This window comes from Chelonia mydas, chromosome 8 (assembly GCF_015237465.2).
Source record: "Chelonia mydas isolate rCheMyd1 chromosome 8, rCheMyd1.pri.v2, whole genome shotgun sequence".
NCBI classification, from domain to species: Eukaryota; Metazoa; Chordata; order Testudines; family Cheloniidae; genus Chelonia; species Chelonia mydas.
In genome coordinates, this window is record NC_057854.1 from 102508629 (window position 1) to 102528418 (window position 19790).

General features: G+C 50.5%; 1 protein-coding gene across 6 annotated transcripts; it reads left to right on the plus strand.

The window, feature by feature from the left end:
• Nucleotides 1-16: 16 nt before the first annotated feature.
• LOC102932213 lies at nt 17-19169 on the plus strand. Of its 6 annotated transcripts, none has more exons than XM_043553003.1 (12): nt 17-257; nt 2768-2954; nt 5125-5155; nt 5628-5788; nt 6422-6503; nt 7088-7268; nt 7455-7522; nt 9056-9132; nt 11187-11287; nt 14442-14536; nt 15358-15492; nt 18388-19169. In XM_043553003.1, exons 2-12 carry the CDS (start codon nt 2889-2891, stop codon nt 18522-18524), a joined length of 1134 nt encoding a protein of 377 aa, XP_043408938.1. In that variant the 5' UTR covers nt 17-257; nt 2768-2888; the 3' UTR covers nt 18525-19169. The 6 variants fall into 6 exon arrangements, with proteins under 6 accessions (XP_043408938.1, XP_037762850.1, XP_037762851.1 ...); XM_037906922.1 differs by having other exon boundaries at nt 108-257; nt 5122-5155; XM_037906923.2 differs by having other exon boundaries at nt 109-257; nt 2864-2954; nt 5122-5155.
• Nucleotides 19170-19790: the final 621 nt, after the last annotated feature.

Below are 19790 nucleotides of genomic sequence, written 5' to 3' on the forward strand. Positions count from 1 at the left end.
GCTTTTCAGACGCCGCGGGGCACGATGGGATTGTAGGCCGGCCTGCCCGCCATGGCTGCTGGGAAGTGTAGTCCTGAGGCCGTGTCTCTCTGGGCCGGGGGGGGCAGGGCGGACTCCATCCCCCAGCAGGCCCCGGGGCAGGGGGGATGCGGTGACGGCGGCTGGGCGCGTTTTGAAACCTCGGAGGGAGCGAGGCAGCCCCCAAGGGGCGCGGGGGCGTCGGAGCCGCGCGCCGGGCCCGGGAGCCTGTGGCACCGGTAGTAGGGACCCCCGCCCCGCCCCGCCCCGGGCCTCCCAGCTCGGCCCGAGCCCGGTCTCGCCGCTGGGACCCGAGACCTGCTCGCTAGGCCGCGTTCCCGCAGGGACCCTGGGGCCGCCGCTGAGCCCCCCGCGCCGTCCCGCCCTCCGCCAGGCCCCCCGGAGAGCCCCGCCCCGCATCCCCCCGGGGCCCCACGTCCCGCCCCTCCGCCAGGCTCCCCTCCCCCAACGCCTCCCCGGGGCCCCGCCCCGCCCCCAGGCCCTCCGCCCCGCCAGGCATCCCCTCGGGGCCCCCCGCCCCGCCCCTCCGCCAGGCCCCCCCCAACGCCTTCCCGGGGCCCCGCCCCGCCGCCAGGCTCCCCGGGCCCCCCCGCCCCGCATCTCTCCGGGGCCCCGCCCTGCTCCTCTGCCAGGCCCCCCTACGCCTCCCTGTCCCACATTTCCCTGTGGCCCCGCCCCTCCGCCAGGCCCCCCCAACGCGTCTGCCAAGCTCCCTGACACCTCCCTGGGGACCCCGCCCCGCATCCCCCCGGGGCCCCACGTCCCGCCCCTCTGCCAGGCCCCCCGGAGAGCCCCGCCCCGCATCCCCCCGGGGCCCCACGTCCCGCCCCTCCGCCAGGCCCCCCCCCCCCAATGCCTCCCTGGAGCCCCGCCCCGCCGCCAGGCCCCCCGCCCCGCCCCTCCGGCAGGCTCCCCGCGCCCCCTGCCCTGCCCCTCTGCCAGGCTCCCTGAGGCCACCGCTCCGCATCCCCCTGGGGCCCCGCCCTGCTCCTCTGCCAGGCCCCCCTATGTCTCCCTGGGGCCCCCTGCCCTGCCCCACATCTCCCTGTGGCCCCGCCCCTCCGCCAGGCCCCCCCAATGCGTCTGCCAAGCTCCCTGACACCTCCCTGGGGACCCCGCTCCTCCATCAGGCCCCCCCAACGCCTCCCTGGGCCCCCACCCCGCCGCCAGGCGCCCTGCCCCTCCACCAAGCCCCCTGCCCCGGGGCCCCGGCCCTGCCCGTCTGCCAGGCCCCCCTATGCCTCCCTGTGGCCCCTGCCCCACATCTCCCCAGCCCTCCGCCAGGCCCCCCCAACGCCTCCTCGGGGCCCCGCCCCTCCACCAGGCCCCCTGGGGACGCCGCCCCTCCATCAGGCCCCCCCAACGCCTCCCCAGGCCCCCACCCCACTGCCAGGCACCCTGCCCCTCCGCCAAGCCCCCCGCCCTGGGGCCCCACCCCTCTGCCGGGCCCCGCCCCTCCGCCAGGTCCCCCGGGGCCCCGCCCCTCCCCACATCTCCCTGGGGCTCCGCCCCTCCGCCAGGCCCGCCCAACACCTCCCTGGAGCCCCCTGACCCTGCCCCTCTGCCAGAGCCCTGAACACCTCCCTGGAGTCCCCTCTCCTTGCCCGTCCGCCGGGCCCCCCAACGCCTCCCCGGGGCCCCCTCTCCTTGCCCGTCCGCCGGGCCCCCCAACGCCTCCCCGGAGCCCCCTCTCCTTGCCCGTCCGCCAGGGCCCCCAACGCCTCCCCGGAGCCCTCTCACCCCACCCCTCTGCCAAGCCCCCCAACGCCTCTCTGGAACCCCTGGCCCCCCCATTCGCCAGGCCCCCCCAACACTTCCTCGGAGCTCCCTCACCCCGCCTATCTGCCAGGCCCCCCAACGCCTCCCCGGAACCCCCTCTCCGCCAAGCCCCACAACGCCTACCCGGAGCCCCCTCTCCCCGCCCCTTTGTCAAGCCCCCCAACACCTCCCAGGAGCCCCCTCTCCCCACCCCGTTGCCAGGCCCCCCAACGCCTGCCTGGAGCCCCCTCTCCCCCGCCCCCTGCCAGGCCCCCCAACACCTCACCAGAGAACCCTACCCTGACCCTCCACCATGCTCTCCACTCCACCCCCTTGATACCGCCCATCACCCCACCCATCCACCAGGCCCCTCTGCCAGCCCCTCCGCATGCCTCTCCAGAGCCCCCCACATGCCTCTGCCATACCTCCTCCCCCCAGCACCTCCCCAGACCCTTCTGAGACCTCACACCTCATGGTGGGGGGGCTGACCCACCCCCCACCCAGAACACCCTGAAACTGTCTGGCAGATTTCTGTGTCTGTAATAGTGCAGCTGGTGGGAGCCCTGGGCTTTCCCTACCTCCTTCACCCTTCTTTGAAGACAGGGCATGACCCTGCCCCAGAGTCCGCTTAAGGCTCAGAGAAAGCGGATGGGGTGTATTTTACTGCATCGCCAGTGCTATGGCAGGGTGCTGTGCTTGGCCCTAGGAGATGGTCCGTATGGAAGTCTGCTTCTGCTCTGGACTCTGCACTGCCCTGTCCCAGTACCAGTGAGCCTCCATCAGGCCTAGTTTATGAAATCCATTGTGGGTGTGAATTATGTAGGAGCCTCAAGATTTCTAGACCCTGCACTTTGCCCTCAGACCTGTATCCTCCCATTTATTTCTCTTACCATACATGTATATTTATTTTAACTGTAATAGGAGCATAGACTGTATAGGGAGAAAAATCTCTATGCTGGTGGTTTTACAGGTCAATCCAGCTGTCTTCACCACGTTGGGCTCTGCTTTATCCCTCAGCTTTATACACCAAGGGCTGATTCTAGGTTACTTTGTCATTGGTAAACAGTTAAAAGCACCTGCCTACCAGCCACATGAACTGGGATACACAGCTCAACTCCATACTGACTGCAACAGACAGCAACGTGGCTAAAATAAAGGCAAGTTCAGCTGCATTGTCATCTCTTTCTTGTGGCTTAGACTCTCACTCCAGGAAAGTCCTATTTAAACAAGTGCTGGATCCCTTGGTTCCTTGGACTATGTTGGTAACGCTGTAGGTGAAGTCACCGGGACTGGTTTCTGTAGCTGCTTTGGCTCGTATTAGGTTTCAGAGTAGCAGCCGTGTTAGTCTGTATCCTCAAAAAGAAAAGGAATAAATGTATTAGTCTCTAAGTTGTCACAAATACTCCTTTTCTTTTGGCTAGTATTGTAACTGTTGTAGAGCTCCCTGCCCTCTAGAGACTGGTTGAATGTTGCACATTGATAGTTGGATTCAACTGAAAAATGACTTTCACACAGGTCTTTTTCAGTACTAGACTGGAGGTATCAAGGCTCCAGTGTCCCTAGAAGGGATGAAAATGGAAATGCTTCTGCAAATATTTCAAGGATGTAAATGCCCAGGAGTAGGGAGCGATTCCTCAGGGTGTTTCAAGGCCCTAGAAGAGAAAAGGGATGAAATGGGAATGCAACATGGATTGGGCACTGGATTGAGAGGAATCACCTAATTCCTGTGTAATAAGCAACTTCTAGAACTGGATGGGTGTCCACTGTTTGCAAACATCACAATCCAGGCCTCTTTGCCAAAATAAAATCCACCTCTGTGTTTACTGCACATACTTACGGAAATTACGTCCTCAAGGTCCTCCTTGCAGTTCGTTTTTGTCCCTTCAGTGAAGAAAGATTCTCTTGACTTCCCCAAGAAAGTTGGATCTTTTGTTGAGCCAGGATTATTCTGTCAGCCCTGCAGAACCTTTATTATATAACAGTTCAGAGGAAGGGGTGTGCTCTTTTGGATAGATACAAGTGGTTTTCTTTAAAGACCAACAGATGAGTACCTCGGGTTTCGTCAGGCCTTCCTGCGATATCCACCCCATAAAAGCGTGGATTGGCATGAAAGGGAGCCAATTTGTGAGTAGTGTGATGTGCAGCTCTGAGATGTATTATTTTATCGTTAGAGCCAGGGAAGATGGCTGTGTTATAGAGAAGGCAGCAATAACATTGGGGGAGAGTGGTCTAGTGCTTAGAGTGGGGAATTGTGCTTTGGGATTGCTGAGTTCTGTTCCTGCCTCTGCCCCAATTTACTGTTTCGACAAGCCCCTGAATTAGTCTCTTCCTCAGTTCTCCCCATCTATAAAATGGGAGATTATGGGCTATAGAGGGTGCTAGAGGTACACGGTTGTTTTAAAGCTACTGGTGCTGTTCCTAAGTAATCAGCCACGGGGGAAGGGACCCACTTACACTGCAGTTTCAGTCTGGCTAGAGATCACACAGACCTCTAGGAATGCTGTTAGATTTTTCCAAGTTCTGTGACTATCCTTATGTACCTAATATGGTAATTGTTTCACATAATTAAAAACATGTCTTTTGCAAACATTTTTCATAGATTTAAAAGTCAGAAGGGACCACTGTGAAATCTAGTCCAACTTCCTGTCTAACACAGACCATATTACCAGCAGGAGAGTGGGTTTGTGTCGGGGGGAGGGGGGGGTTTGAGAAAACCTGGATTTGTGCTGGAAATGGCCCAACTTGATTATCATACACATTGTAAGGAGAGTGATCACTTTAGATAAGCTATTACCAGCAGGAGAGTGGGGTGGGAGGAGGTATTTTTTCATGCTTTGTGTGTATATAAAAAGATCTTCTGCACTTTCCACAGTATGCATCCGATGAAGTGAGCTGTAGCTCACGAAAGCTTATGCTCAAATAAATTGGTTAGTCTCTAAGGTGCCACAAGTACTCCTTTTCTTTTTGCGAATACAGACTAACACGGCTGTTAATCTGAAACAGACCATAGGACCTCCCTGAGTTCATTCCTGTTTCAACTACTTTCCCTTCTGGATTTGCCCCGCATACTTCACCCTTCTGTTCCTCTGTCCACTCCTCATCACTGTTGTTGCAATTTAGTTGATTTGAGAAGTCATCATTGAGAACATGAGGGCATTTCCTAACCTGTCCTCTGGTGTTAACACCCCATCCTCCTTCTATTTGAAGACAGATCCACTGTGGAAAACCGTGTGAAGCACCCTACCACTTCTTCCTGTGTGTGTAACTTTCCCCTGTCCTTTAGTGTCTTTACCACTTAATCTGGTTTCTCTTTCTCTATTACAGCAGCGTCTGAACACAGTCAGCATCTCTTCCAAAGGTAACAACCTGTTTGTCTCAAGCATTTCGAAAAGCACTTGCTACCATAGCATTGAGGTTCTGTAGGAATATCCATTGCGTTGTACAATCATGTGGTGTTGTTGCTGTGTCTCAAATGGATGATTATACCTGTCTTTATTTTTGTTTTGTAAAAGCTGTTGATGCCTTGGGGTTAAAATCCAGGCAGCTTCTGTACCCATGTAGCAACGCAATGGCCATTTCAAGCCCCTCTTATTGGTTACCCGTACAGCGGTTCCAGGGTGGGCAGACCTGCCTGTTCTAATAACGCCACATGTGATTGTATAATTTAAGCAGAAATAGGAAAGAATCTAGTTTCTGCTTTTGAAAACTTCAGTTTGGCCTTTTCCAAGTTCCTTGTCTTGGCACTAGCTGAGGCAAGTCTAACAGTGTGGTAAACAAGTGGGTTCCCTTCCCTGCAGCCCTTGTAACTCCTGTTACTTTTGATCTCTTAGTGGATTTGCTGCTTGACAGAATAAACACTGAGAAGGTTGCATTTGATGAGTCTCTGGCTGGATCTCGGCAACCGTGTCCTACCTGCCTAAGTCTTCCACACTGCAGGATGGCAACAGAGGAGCTTGCAACCATCAGCAGTCAGCTGCATTCACAAGCTAAGGTAACTCCAGAGTGCCGATGACATTAGCCTCTCTACTAAGGGGAAAGAGACAGGTTTCACTAGTGAGCTTAAAATACACACTTCTTACACTGGATGCCCTGGACTGTGGGGATCCTCCGTTTGTCACACGATGGGAAAAGCCTCTCCCTGTTGAGCCAGTGGATATTGCTCTTTGAGACAGCTGGAAAGGTCTCCACATGAAGATTTGAGGTGTTCCTTTCTCTCCCCATCACCCTGCTTGAGAGTGTGTTGCCTCTGCAGCACCCTCAATTCCTGCCAGCACATGGCTGAAGCTGCAGGGACACTTCACTTGTCCTTTAAAGCAAAGTAACTTCCTAGGATCACTTACTTTCCTTTCCTCTCTGTGAGGTCCCCTGTATCCCTTTGAGCACTGAATCTTCTTCCTGCCCCTGATCACAGCCTTTATCCTTCCAACAGGAGGGTCATAGGAGATTCCTTGGAAGCCCCTCTATCCTGCTCAGCCGAGTGTGGTTGCTTTTAGAGTCAGTCTTGAGGTGCCCCACAGCATTCCCAGCTTCTGAAACTGAACTGACTTGCACAAGACAACTGAGTTCTTCCCTGCACTCAGTTATTTCCGTATGAGACTTGTTCTCATCCTGCTCTTCCCCCCAGGTCATTGAGTCTCTCACCCAGTCAGTAAATCGACTGAAGCAGGAGAAGGAGCTCCAGCAACAGCAGATCCATAATCTGGAAGGTATTGATGAATCACTTGGCTTTGCAGTCATTCTGGGATGTTCAGAGATTGCTCCTCATCTGACTGTTTGGGATCCTGTTGATGAGACGACAGGCTGTGAGTGCAGCGCCCCAATGGGGCACAGTCCAGTTCCCTACTCTGCTGAATACATAGAGCTCAAACCTAGAGTAGAAACCTGGTTTCCCAACTCATAGTCCTTTGCTCTAACCCTTACAGAATACAACCTTTACATCTGTTGGTACAGATGCTTGTAGGTTGTTGGCTCAGACGTTGGAACTCTTGGTTTACATCTCTCACGGGTTCTACCCAAGAGTATCACTTGTTCAGAGTACGCCATGAAGACCGGACTCCCCTCATCCCCCTGGAGTGTGCTGGCAGAGTGGTGAAGGGAGCTCTGGAACTGGTACCGATTTTGCTGTACCATGTCAGGGGATCAGCAGAGGCCCCCCTGCATGCTCAGTCCAGTGCCTTACATCGGCAGTGAACTGACTTTTGAGACCATTGTACTGTGTATTATTCAACCCCACCCTTCCCGTTGCAGGCTGAAGCCTAACCATTTTCTGTTGTTTTGCTTGCTGTTGCAGAGGAGGTTAGTCGATTGCATAACAGCCCTCAGAGTGGCTTGGAGTCCCTGCTGGGGCGGAGAATGGAAGGGCTGAAGAGCGAGCTTCGTAACTTGCGACAGCAAGTGTTTCACCAGCCGGATGGAGATTGCACCCCGGATCCGTATCCCAGCTCCAGCGTCATGCAGGAGGTGCATGAGAGGTCAGCTCTGGGGCTTTACAGCCGTGTGGGTCATGGGAAATTAAGGCTGTTGCTTCCTTTGTTAATAAATTTGTTAGTCTCTAAGGTGCCACAAGGACTCCTTGTTGTTTTTGCTGATACAGACTAACACGGCTGCCACTCTGAAACCTTTCCCCAGGGGGTAACCCTCTCTCTCTTTCATTTTAGCAAAAAGCTCCTGTGGCGAGAATATGAGTGTGTGAGGCGAGAGGTGGATCAACTGAAGCACAAGCTCAGTGAGTGTTGCTCTGGACTGCTCCCCATGCAGGTCATTGCCCTGTGGGCCTGACAGGTGACTGGAAGCGGGAGGGAAGCAGCCTGCAGTTGAGAGCATCATGTTCTTTGTTGTCGTGGACAGTTTGCTCAGGAATGGAAGAGATGGGGATGCTGTGGTGAATTGGCAGAGTTGGAGGGGAAGTGTGGGAGCATGCACAGGGCTTGCTAGCTCAGTCAGACTCCCACCAGGGCATTGGCAGAGCTGTGGGAGGGGAACATGCACTGCGTCTCCCAACTCTGTCAGACTGTGTGTTGCATTGTGGTGCTTTGAGAGATGGGATCCATTCAATGAATGGTTGGTGCATTGCAATACACTTCTGTACCTGTTTTTCAAACGTCACCCTTGCCCTACCCTTAGAGAGGCAATGGGAGGAGGGAACTGATAATGATACTGACTTCCTTTGTAAAGTGCTTTGAGATCTACTGCTGAAAAGTGCTATGTGAGAGCTGGCTGGCATTGTTATTATTGGGCCTTTCTCAAGGATGCTATGGGATGTCAAGTATCTTGGCTGGGCATAGACCTGAGACACTCCTGGAAATACCTTGGTCCTAGATTATCAAACTGTGGCTCTACTCTTCAAAGCAACTGTGTAAAAATGACCCCTTCATACTCATGAGCCACCACTCAGTCAGATCGTCCGTTTATAGTAACTAGTTTTAACTACTTCACTCCTATTAGGGGTGCAGAGCTGACATAACCATGAGAGGGGGAGCTGGGTTCTATTGTGGCTCATGAATCATAAACAGAATCTCCAATTATGGGCTAAATTCTGTTCTCCCTATATGGCAGCAGCTTCTGTGGAGGCAGTTAAGTGTCTTACCTGTAACCAAGGGCAGAATTTGAGGTGCAGAATCTTTGGTAATTACATGAAACAGAAGGAACCTAGCTTGATTCTCAGATGCCAAGCTGAGTTTACTGCAGCAACTCTTTTGCATTCCAGTAATGCCGAAAGTTCCCAACAAGGATCAGGTCCCCATTGTGCTAGGTGCAGTATAAACACACGGTGAGAGTCAGTCCCTGTCCCAAAGAGCTTACAATCTGAATAGACAAAACACAGAGTAGGGGAAAGGAATATAACCATCGTTTTTACTACTTATAAACTGAGCATGTTGAATATAGTCATTGAACGGCAATAAACAGGGAACCACCAATGTCATTTTCACAGTAGAACTGTACATAAAGGGCTTCGTGTCGATAACAGCTTCCCCATTTGTGCCTATTATAAATCTGTGAAAGCAATACACCTGGGTATTGTATATGAGTCCCGTGGAGATCTGGCAGCTGCTCCTGCTGTTCACATGAGTTCCTCAGTAGAATGTAGCCCTGGCATGAGAGGTGCCCACTGAGCTTTGGAATGTGCCCAGAGGAAAGGGAGTGCCAAGGTGACTATTAAAAATCAGACACAGAACAGAAGTAGATTCTGCTCTGACTCAGCTCTCTGGCCAGAACCAACCCAGTTCACTAGGTGAAGTTACACTGCTTTCCTTCTCAGACCGACAGGAGGAGGATCTAGTCACTCAGATGTCTGAAACTGATGAAATGAAGAGAACTCAAAGTCGATACTGCAAGGTACATAGCTTTACAGGTTCGCCTTCCCCAGGCAAAATCACTACATGCATTTTTAAAGCATGTGATGGTTTGATAACCTGTGGAACTCACTGCTTCGAGATGATAGGAAAATTGTAAGTAAAATTCTTAAAAGAGGGGTTAGGCACATGTATGAATAGCATCTGCAGTGCAAGCAGCTAGAGTAAATGACTGGCTGTCGATCCTTATGCTTCTGGCGTATATTGATCACCAGTTGGGGGCAGAAAGTATATCTTCTCTTTGGATAGTATTGTAAAACTATCCAGGAGATCTATGGGAGTTTTATATCTTCCTCTGAAGGCTGGAGAAAAGATCATGGATTTGATGATCTGTTCCCATATGGCAGAGCTGTTATTTCTCAGGCTTCCTGCGTTAACATCATCTAAAAGGTTTACTGGTGCTACATTAATCAACACCGGGATATTACTGTGTTTTCCAGTGTGCTTCAGATTTCAGTATTTATTCCTTAGGATAGAACCAACTGTTGTTTGCACCTGGAATTATGGGAGGGGTCACTGTAATCCCTGTTTATAAGGGGCCACGTTAATGAAATTAAACACTGAGACTCAGTAGTGAGGCCCAACTGTAGCAATTCTCTTTCCTATGTAATTTTAAGTGTTTATCAAACAATACTGGTGTGCTCACAGTATTTCTAAGACACCTGTCATATGGGTAGCTAGGTGCCATGTAGAAAACTAAGATCAGTATGGTAACTATTTCCCCTTGTTTTTTCCTAGTGCCCCCCCCCCCCCCCCCCCCCGTTCCTCAAACGTTCTTGCTAAACCCTGGATTTGTGCTGGAAATGGCCCACCTTGATTATCACACACATTGTAAGGAGAGTGATCACTTTAGATAGCTATTACCAGCAGGAGAATGGGGTGGGGGGAGAGAAAACCTTTTGTAGTGATAAACACCCATTTTTTCATGGTTTGTGTGTATAAAAACATCTTCTGTATTTTCCACAGTATGCATCCGATGAGGTGAGCTGTAGCTCACGAAAGCTTATGCTCAAATAAATTGGTTAGTCTCTAAGGTGCCACAAGTACTCCTTTTCTTTTTAGTATGGTAACAGCCTGCAGAGGATGACTTATTTTTATTTGATATTGATATTGCAGTAGTGCCATTGTGCAAGGTACTGTACAAACTCAGTCCATGACCCAAAGAGCTAACAATATAAGAAGACAAATGATATATGAAGAGTGGGGGGAGAAGAGTATATTCAAAATATATACAAGTGTTCATGTTCGTAAAAAAAAAAAAAAAAAAGCCAGCATATATATCTAAGAGTTTCTGACTGTCCCCATCATAGCCATCAGAACTTGGTTGATTTCTTGAGGCATCACTGCAGAAGTTGGAGGGATTTGGAACAAAAGGTAGTACCCTTATGAGTCACTTCAGGGAGGGCATTCCCTGCGTAAAGTGTGAAGACATTTGTGATTGAGGCTGGCAGAGCAGAGGGAGAGAAGGGATAATGCAGTGGGAAACACATGGACAAGTAGGGAGGGGCAGAGTTGTGAAGGGCCTAAAATACATTGGAGCTAATGATCAGACCTGACTATACTTCTCAGCTAGCAGCAATCCTCTAACCCTTTTAGAAACCACCTGCTGTCTGGCGCCTGTGGACAAATAGCCCCCATAACCTGCTGCCCAAGAGACTCTGGTGGCACATTCTCAAACTGATTGGTTTTTTTGTACATTATGGTTGGCCAAAATGCAGTCTGTGGGCCAAGCATGGACAGCAGAGATCTATAGTGTAGCCCTAATTTCCATTAAGGAGGCTGGGTCAAGGGATACAGGTTCCAGTATGCTATACCCCATCTTGATCTGAGCACCCCAAACTGCAAAGGAAAGGTGAAGTGCTCGTTGCCATGGATAGCATGGTTTGTGTCAGCTGTGCTTTCCCCAAGCTGTTCCAGGCCCGTACAGAGAGCAAGTCACACATGCATGTTCTGCTGGGCTCAGCACCGCTGTGTAGACTCAGCAGCTGTCTGTGAGGAGCCCTTTTGCAGTGACTGACTGTCCCCCCTCATCCACAGATGCTGGAAGATTTGATGAACAGTCACAAAGCTCAATCTGATGACTTGGACAAAGCCAGGTTCGAGACGCGGAGCACCCAGCAGGAGCTCGGCCACATCAAGTAGGGGAAATGTACCTTCCAAGGGTCTTGAGGGACATATGGCACTACATGTGTGCACGCACCATGCATTGCTGGCAATATGGGGTGCATTCCTCACCCAGCTGAGCTCAGCACATCAGCTGCAAGTGCAGCTCTTTGTATAGCCACGGGATATTTCACCACAAACCACGTGGGAATGGCGCGAGTGTGTGCACTGCTGTGTGACCACTCCTCAGTGCCCCTGTGTGAAAAGAGTTGTGGGGAATATCCGCTCAGTTGCTAGTAGGCAGGTGTCCACATCACAACTAGCACTAATAGACCCTATGCTTGCACCCTCAGAGAAGGCAAAGGTGAATTCCTCCTCTTGCTTCTAGAGGGGGCCTCTGCAGGTCACGATTGAGGCCTGTTACTGAGGCAGTGTGGAGAAGCCGTCTCTGTACCTGCATGGTGGATAGAGAACATCCATCGCCAGGGTTGGCAATCCAGCACCTTGGCCAGTGAGGAATTCCCCCTTTTAGATGCATAAAGTGCCAAACTGCGAGCCCTGGAGGTTCCAGAACATGGGCAGGTCAGTTCAAGCTTGCCCACTGCTGGGAGAGGAGCCCCAGCTAGGGGCAGATGGAGAGTTCAGGCTCCATGGTCCATTCAGTCTTTGGTCTCTCTGCTGAGGCAGCTAACAAGGGGACTAGTTGTGATGGTATCTGTTTGTGATGGAGACACATATACCTTGGGAACTAGACTGAGTACCCCAATTCACTTCACACAGGCACAGAGCAGCCACCTAGTGTGAATGACTTCCTGCCGTTCCTATTCTGGGCTGACCCTACACTGTTGACCTGGAGATGAAAGGCTCCATGTCTAATCACGGCACTCCTGTGCCCTCTAGTCCAAGTGCATAGACAGCGTGTAAGCAAGCATGCTCATGTTCCCCCTCCACAAACCCTCTACCATGGGCACTGGCTGACTTCTGAAGCTCCTTCTCTGTCACTCACTGAGTGAACCCACTTGGCGCTTTTCAGAAAGTGGTGATTCCCCCCTTTAGTTCTTTCCCTTTCTAGCACCTCAGCAGGAATTCCCTTCTGCCTGAGGCCTCTTCTCTTGAAGAGACGCCCACTTGTGTCCCTTAAACCCCTGCCCTTCCCTGCGTCTCCATGCTCTCCTCTTGCTTTCCTGTGCTATCACGTTCCCACAATGGATCATGCTGAGAAAGGAAACAGACTCTACCTTTTGGCTGTGATCTCCACACAGCTGGGCCTTGCATGCTCTGGCCTCTTCCCTGGAGAGGATGGTGATATTAGCGTTTCCCCTTCAGTGATCCTTAGCTCTGTGCTACTGTTCCTTTAATTGTGCCCTTGTCTTTCCAACCCAGCTGGCCCAGGGGTATCTGGGGATTCTGTGTGTGCCACTGTCTCTAACCCTCTTTCCCTCGCACCCAGGTGCCACAATGGGATAATGTATCACAGGACTGCCAACTACCCCTTCAGCTGGCAGGCAGTGTTCCCTCAATGGTGTGCCCCAGACCTCCCTTCCCAGGGGAGCACTCTATCCATTCATTAACATCAGGCTGATACTGAAGACCTTTGCAATACAGCAGGGCTGGGACTATTTATTAAATATTTGTTCCTGAAAGGTCTTTATTTGAAATCCCTGTGTTCTCTAGAGATGTAGCAGGTAAGTCACTGCCAAGCAGTATCGCATAGAGCCATTCATCCTGAAGGATCTCAAACAGTGTGCAGCGTGGTGACACCCACCACTGCAATGCTGTCACTGCTGGGATAGCACCTGGTAGGCTCTTTAACACCCAACAGCAACACTTTACCCCAGTTTGGGGCAGGATGTGAAGCGTATATTTTTTTATCCACCTGAAAATGCATGGGATGGGAGGAGCCTATGAAGGCAGAGTATAACTACAGGAGAACCTCCACGTTACGGACACCTCGGGAATAGAGGTTATTCGTAACTCTGAACAAAACGTTCTGGTTCTTTCAAAAGTTTACAACTGGACATTGACTTAATACAGCTTTGAAACTTTACTGTGCAGAAGAAAAATGCTGCTTTTAACCATCTGAATTTAAATGAAACAAGCACATAAACAGTTTCCTTAGCTTGTCAAATCTTCTTTTTTTTAAACTTTCCCTTAATTTTTTTAGTAGTTTACGTTTAATGCAGCACTGTACTGTATTTGCTTTTTTGGGGGGGTCTCTGCTGCCGCCTGATTGCATACTTCTGGTTCTAAATGTGGTGTGTGGTTGACTGGTCAGTTTGTAATGCTGATGCTCCTAACTGAGGTTCTGCTATATTGCAAATAGAATTAAGCTGGGACACTGGAGATGCATGCATGGCCTCTGCAGGGATGAGCCCTTCACATCACTCGGCAGTGCCCCATCTGATGGGCACATGTAGCACTGGCTGGCTCTGCAAGGTGCTGTGTCCAGGTCTCTCCTTGTGATTCAGGGCCTTTGAGGGAGATTAATGAGGAATGATACTAAAAACATTAGGCATTCCCTAGTGCTTTCCAGCCAAGGATCTCAAAGCCCTTTTCAGACACAATTCATTCTCACAACCTTCCTCTCCATCACCCCAGCGAGGTGCATGTGATGATGTTATCCCTCACGTTACCGATAAGGAAAGGAACAGTACCAGAGCTGGGATTGGAACCCAGGTGTCCTGACTTCTTGTTCTCTCTTCTGATACCCCTGTTAATCGCTTATATTCACCCCTACCCCCCGAAATCCATAAATAACCATTAGTGTTCTTAGTGGAAAATATCTGTGAAAACATTCATGGTCCAGCATGGCTCTGTTATTAGAATCTCCTTGATGAATTTGCTCTGACATCAGAAACCAAACTTGCCTCCTGTACTATAATAACCCACTGTGGAGGATGTTCTGCTAACTCGGTGAGTCATCTCCAATAATGAGATTTAATTGCAGTTCTCTTGTAATTAAATATTGATTCTCTTTCCCTTCCCTTTCTGTAGAAGCCTCAGGTCTTCCTGCCCCCCATGCCCCACGCCCCACATACAAGAGTTGCTTAGCAGAGCTGAATCTACCTTGAACCATGAGTTTACCAAAATCCCTCCTTGCAGAAAATCCCAAGAATGAATTTTGTCTCTCTCCTGGCAGCTGTTTCTGTCCCTGGAGCTAATCAGTGGTGTTGGTTTTGTTTCAATCAGATCCACGGTCACTGACCTGAAAGACCAAATGAAAAATCTGCCCTTGGAAGAGAAGTCATACACTAAGCCCGTAGGAAAGGAAAGTGCTCATGGGAGTAAGTGATGCTAGTCCTCTTGGGTAGAGCTGGTTGGGAATTTTCTGACAAAATAAAGTTTTGTTGGCAAATGCTGGTTTGTTGAACCTGAAATGTTTTTTGGAAACATCCTTGGGTTTGACAGACTTTCATCAAATCACAGCAGGGTTCCACTGGAAACCTGCCTGGTTTGCTGGTGGGCTCCTGAGGAGCCCAAGGCTTCGAGGGTCTGTGGCCCTGGGGTAGCCCCACCATGTGGACTGCCTGGGGGCCAGGGAGTAAGGGGCTTCCCGGGTCTGTGACTCTGGGCAGCCATGCCCTGTAAGGGATTCCAGGCTCCCTGCCTGAAAGCCTCCGAAGTCCTGGCTCTAACTGGGGCTCGGCTCCCTGGCTTGCAGCAGAGAGCCTGGAAGTCCTGAGAATTCTAGTAATGTCGCTTTATTGGACTCCCTCTCCAGATAAACTACTTCTTGCCCTTGGGATGTGATTATGGTCGGGGATAGTCAGGAATCTGGCTGGCTTCTCCATTTCCTTCATCTCACCTATGATCCTGCTTGGTTTGTCTTTAATCACGGAGTCAGAGATGGGAGAGTTCAGTGCAGTGCATTGCTTTCAGTGCGTGTTCAGCATGTGTCCAGTGCACGTCCAGTCTCGATTTACATGATTCAGGGCCTGGCTGTCCATCCCTTTCTTCGTTATTTTCACCAGTGCAGAGTAGGAGTACGATGCTATGAAACCAGAATGGTTGTATTGCCTATGAAGATAGTGAGGAATCCGGCCTATGGTCTTTAACCTGGAGCTCAGCTCTCAGCTTATCCTGCTTGTTGGTGTGTTTCTCTTAGTGGAAAGCAATGATTTGTTGAGAGAAGAGGAGATATTTTCTTCCTCCCTGAGTGATGATTCTGCCTCTGAGCTCAGTCTCACAGATGTCAGCTCGGATGAGCTCTCTAGTGCCACAGAGATTAAGGAGCCTGAAGGTAAGAGAAGTATGGCTGGCTTAGGAGCCCTTGATACCCTAAGAATATAGTTGTTTTCAGTGGGAACGTGGATGTGTGACTGCCTTGGGGGGAGAGGGGAATCTCTTTTTATGTCCAGTCCCTATTTTGTGTCCCTAAAAGTGTTTCAGTATTTGTAATGCCCATACTAAGGTCAGACTCACAACTTGACAAGAGCCCCAAGGCCGTACCCAAATTAGGTGTATGTATTTGGCATCTAAATATGGGAGGCAGCATGATCTAATGGTCAGAGCATTGGACTCGGAGTCAGACTTCTTGGTTCTAATCCCAGCTCTCCACTTGCTAACAGATTTACTTTCCAGGGCTCTTTGTCGATCTCTTGTCAGGCCTAATCAAGTGGAAGGTGCTGTGTAAACAGAAGTATTATTTTGCATAAACTAGAGCATCCTGCATCCTCTCACATCTGTACTATTGAGTGGCAGTCCTGAGGAGGGAGGGACATTATCTTCTAGCATGCAGTGACCCAGAGGCTTTCCTTTGCATGTTGGTGTCTAGTCTGTCCAAGTTGTGTACTAAAGATTGAGACTGTTTGTAGTCTGCATTGTAGAACTTCACTTTCCCCCCTGTACCAAAGCATTGGGGGGAGGGATAGCTCAGTGGTTTGAGCATTGGCCTGCTAAACCCAGGGTTGTGAGTTCAATCCTTGAGGGGGCCATCTGGGATCTGGAGCAAAAATTGGGGATTGGTCCTGCTTTGAGCAGGGGGTTGGATTAGATGACCTCCTGAGGTCCCTTCCAACCCTGATATTCTATGATTCTATGATCTTATGCTGCTTTCTTCTCTAATCTGATACGGGCAATCTAGAATGCTGGCTGTGATGATTTGGGGACTCCATCTACACAGCTTATGAATTGATTACAGTAGTGAAGTTGTTAAGAAATGTTTGTATCATGGAATGCCTTTATGTATATATGGTATCCACCATGCTTGTGTCAGGTCTTTCCAGACTAGGGACAGGGGTGGGTGGCTAGAATTTAATGGCTGCCTATCCAGCTGGAAACACCTGAATGAAAATGGGTTAGTTGAGGCCGGAAGATATTTTCCCCAATTTGTCTGCAGGGAGTGGGGGAAATGGAGAGAGTGGAAAGGACGAAGACAGAAGTGAGAACGGGGGAGTTTAAACAGCCCCTGAGAGCCACATGGGGAGTTTTGGGCAGGAGAGGGTAAGGAGATAGAACAGCCAGGGTCAGAGAGGTGAGGTGGGGTGGGGAGAGAAGGCTCCATGTTTCAGAACACAAGCTAGGCACTGCAGCAGAAGGACCCTGGATGTCCCCAGAGGACTCTGATCCTAGCCCAAAGAAAGCTGTCTAGTAGTGAGGAAACTGAGGCAGGGAAATGCAAATAGGGTTTGTTTGTATTGATCTGTGTATTTCTTGTGCAGTTAAGTAACAAGCTGTGCTATCAGAGTCCTTTGCAAAGTGTCTGTGCACTGCATGTTGCTCCTAACACACGCCCCTTGGAGAAGTAAACGGGACCCAGAACACCCCACGGCTGGTGTTCTGGGAGAGGAAAGGTTTCAGCTGAGGGGGGTTGGAGGAGGATGAGGAGGAAGAAAATCCTGAGTGGCCACCACTGTTTCCTAGGGGCTGGGCAATGGGCTGCATAATCACAGCTCCCAGGATCGTGTGCTAGACAGTGGGTCTGCGCCCTGAGTGTGAGCCTAGAAGCCCCAAGATAGGGACAGTACATGGGTTCTCTTTAGACATTGGAGGCTTACAAAAGTCTGGTGAGTGGCCAAGAGGGGCGCTTAACTGGACCTGTGACACTGGCCTACAAAGCACTTCGATCATGGTTAAACTGTGGTGCCCTATGGTGTCCGCTGTTTGAGCCTCCCTTCCAGTCTTGTTTCGGGATAACATTAAGCTGCAATATGAGGCCAGTTATAATACTACCAATAATAATTATACTGAGCATTCCCCAGGGGTGCCAGGAGGTCAGTGTTTAATGTCACTCCATGTTTGGTTTGGTGCTGACACTCAGCCAATGAGGTTAGGAAGGTGAAAATCACCGATTTTTGAAAGGCTCATCTTCCACACTATATATCCCTTTGGATTTCAACTTTGTTTCAGGATGTTAAAGACCCTTGGGTTTGCATTAACACTTAGCCTTGGGGGAATTCCCAGCTCCAGGAACAAAGGGGTTAATGTTCTTTTAAAGGAAATTCATGCCCTACTTCAGTAAGATGCTTAAGATTCTCGTGAATGGGGGCTTTAAGGTACATGAAATTGCCTTGAGTTCTGTTTTTTCTAGGTACAAATCCTGCTGAGTCAGTCTTTACTAATAAAGCCGCTACAGTTAACTGCTTTGCAGATGCAGTTGTAACATGTCCAGTTGTTGTTAGGATGTTCCCTAAGCAATCTCCCCAGGACATATCAAGGGGTTAAATTCCCTTCTCCAATATTACTTGCAGGCACATGCCAGAGACTGAGTTTAACATTTGATCAGCAAAGCCCTGTGCCAGATAACATGCATAATTTCATAAGAAGAAGCTAGTTATCCTATCTTATTGGTAGTAAATATTGATATCCTAGTAGCACCCAGAGGCCAGGGTCGGGATTATAGTAGGGTGCCCAAAGGCTGCTAAGAGGCAGGGGCCATGATTAAAAAATATATGCCAATACAAATTAGTCAAACCCACATTGTCAATGTGTTTTCTTGTATTTGCCTGAGTAGATTGCTTCGAATTCATCGGTGACTCCGAACCAGCGGCAGATCAGCTTTGTCCTCGCTCTGCAGTTACAGGGAGGTCGTGATCAGGGGCTGCAGTTTACCCTTGGGCCATTTTTCTTGGTTGATAATGAGGACTTGAGCCTCAGAGTTCAGAGTATGGCTAACTCCTCTGCAATGTGTCTGTAGGATCCAAAGAACTCTCCACCCCAAGCCTGGAGCTGGAGGACAGCACCCCCAAGGAGGAGGCTGGAAGCCTGTCGGATGAGGACCTCAGCAGTGACCTGTTTGACAGTCTGCCTGAACTTAATCTGAGTGATCTTTAATGCTTAGCCAAAGAAAGCCCCCTTCTGTCAAATAAGAAAAATTAAAGATGGAAAGGGAATTGGCATCTCAAAATGGACAGGCTCCTCTTCTGAACTGTCAGCCACTTGGGCGGCTGGGGGTGGAGGGGTGTTGCAGTGGCCCAAAGTGATCCCTTTGCGGGGAGATGGGCTCTGCACAGCCTGGTGTCAGGCAATCAGCACCTCCACTGACTTTGACTTTCAAGTACTCCAGAAGAAACCGATTGGGCTGTGTATTCCTGAGCTTCAGGTAGTAAGATTTGTTCTAACTCTGTTAGCTCAAGTGCTGGGCACATATATGGAGACCTGCTCTGCCCTCTCTGCATGGGTGGGGAACAGAGCCCTAGTCAGTGATCATAAATTTACTTAGATAAGGGCCAAGAAGCCTCTAAGTGGCAGCTGAGTTTGCCAGGTGCTGGTAAATCCCTTCCCACTCAGGTAATTGAAGTGATTTAAAAAGCTCTATTCTTGGAACAGTGTTTTCATGTCAATCATAAAGGGAAAATTGCTTTAATACAGGAGACGGCAGCTGAAATGGAGAGAGGCTGCGGCCTAAAATCCTGCAATTCCCATTCTTCAGGCCTTGCACGTCTGGGGTGTTTTAAATAAAGTTTTCCTAAGTAATTACTCTGATTTTACACGAGTTACTTTATAGCAGGGGGCGGGGGAGGACAAGGGGAAGGAAGGGTGTGTGTTAGGTGAGAGTCAGTGTGCTTGACAGTCCCAGTCCAATGTTAGCGAGCGAGAGGAGGAGCCGAAGGGGCTGTGAAACAGGAGGGATGCAGAGATGCCCCTAACCTTTCCCTGCCTCCTGCCCTTCCCCAAGTTACCAGTGTTGCTCATCCTGCAAAGTGGGTAGCAAAGGGAAGGTGGCCCCGATTTGGGGGGAGGTGTTTAGTGCAGTGTGGCAGAGCTCAGTGTTTGAACAGCCAGCCAAGGAAATAAATAGCCTGTTAATGAAATTCATTGTTGGTGCTAAACTGGGAGTAGCAGCAGCCAGGTGAGTCATCGAGGAGAAACAGAGCAGAGACACAGGCAGAAAGTGCTCCCGCGCCATTTAGTTCGTATACTTGGAGAAGCATAACCACAATTCCCACCCTGGAAGGGCCAGGAAAGCTGGGCAGCGGTGACCCTGCTAGAGACCTACTGTGGTGAGAGTGGATGCCATGTTTAGCATGATCTTGCAACAGTGGATGGCTGCCAGAAAGGCTGGTGCAGGATGAGTGGTCCCTCTCTAAGTGACTCTGG

Excerpts from the sequence above, each read along its gene's own strand:
- LOC102932213 (XM_037906922.1), top strand. The coding sequence starts at position 2,889 with ATGAACTGGGATACACAGCTCAACTCCATACTGACTGCAACAGACAGC. Across the intron at positions 5,156-5,627 it reads AGTCAGCATCTCTTCCAAAG|TGGATTTGCTGCTTGACAGA; the intron begins GTAACAACCTGT and ends TTGATCTCTTAG. Across the intron at positions 5,789-6,421 it reads AGCTGCATTCACAAGCTAAG|GTCATTGAGTCTCTCACCCA; the intron begins GTAACTCCAGAG and ends TCTTCCCCCCAG.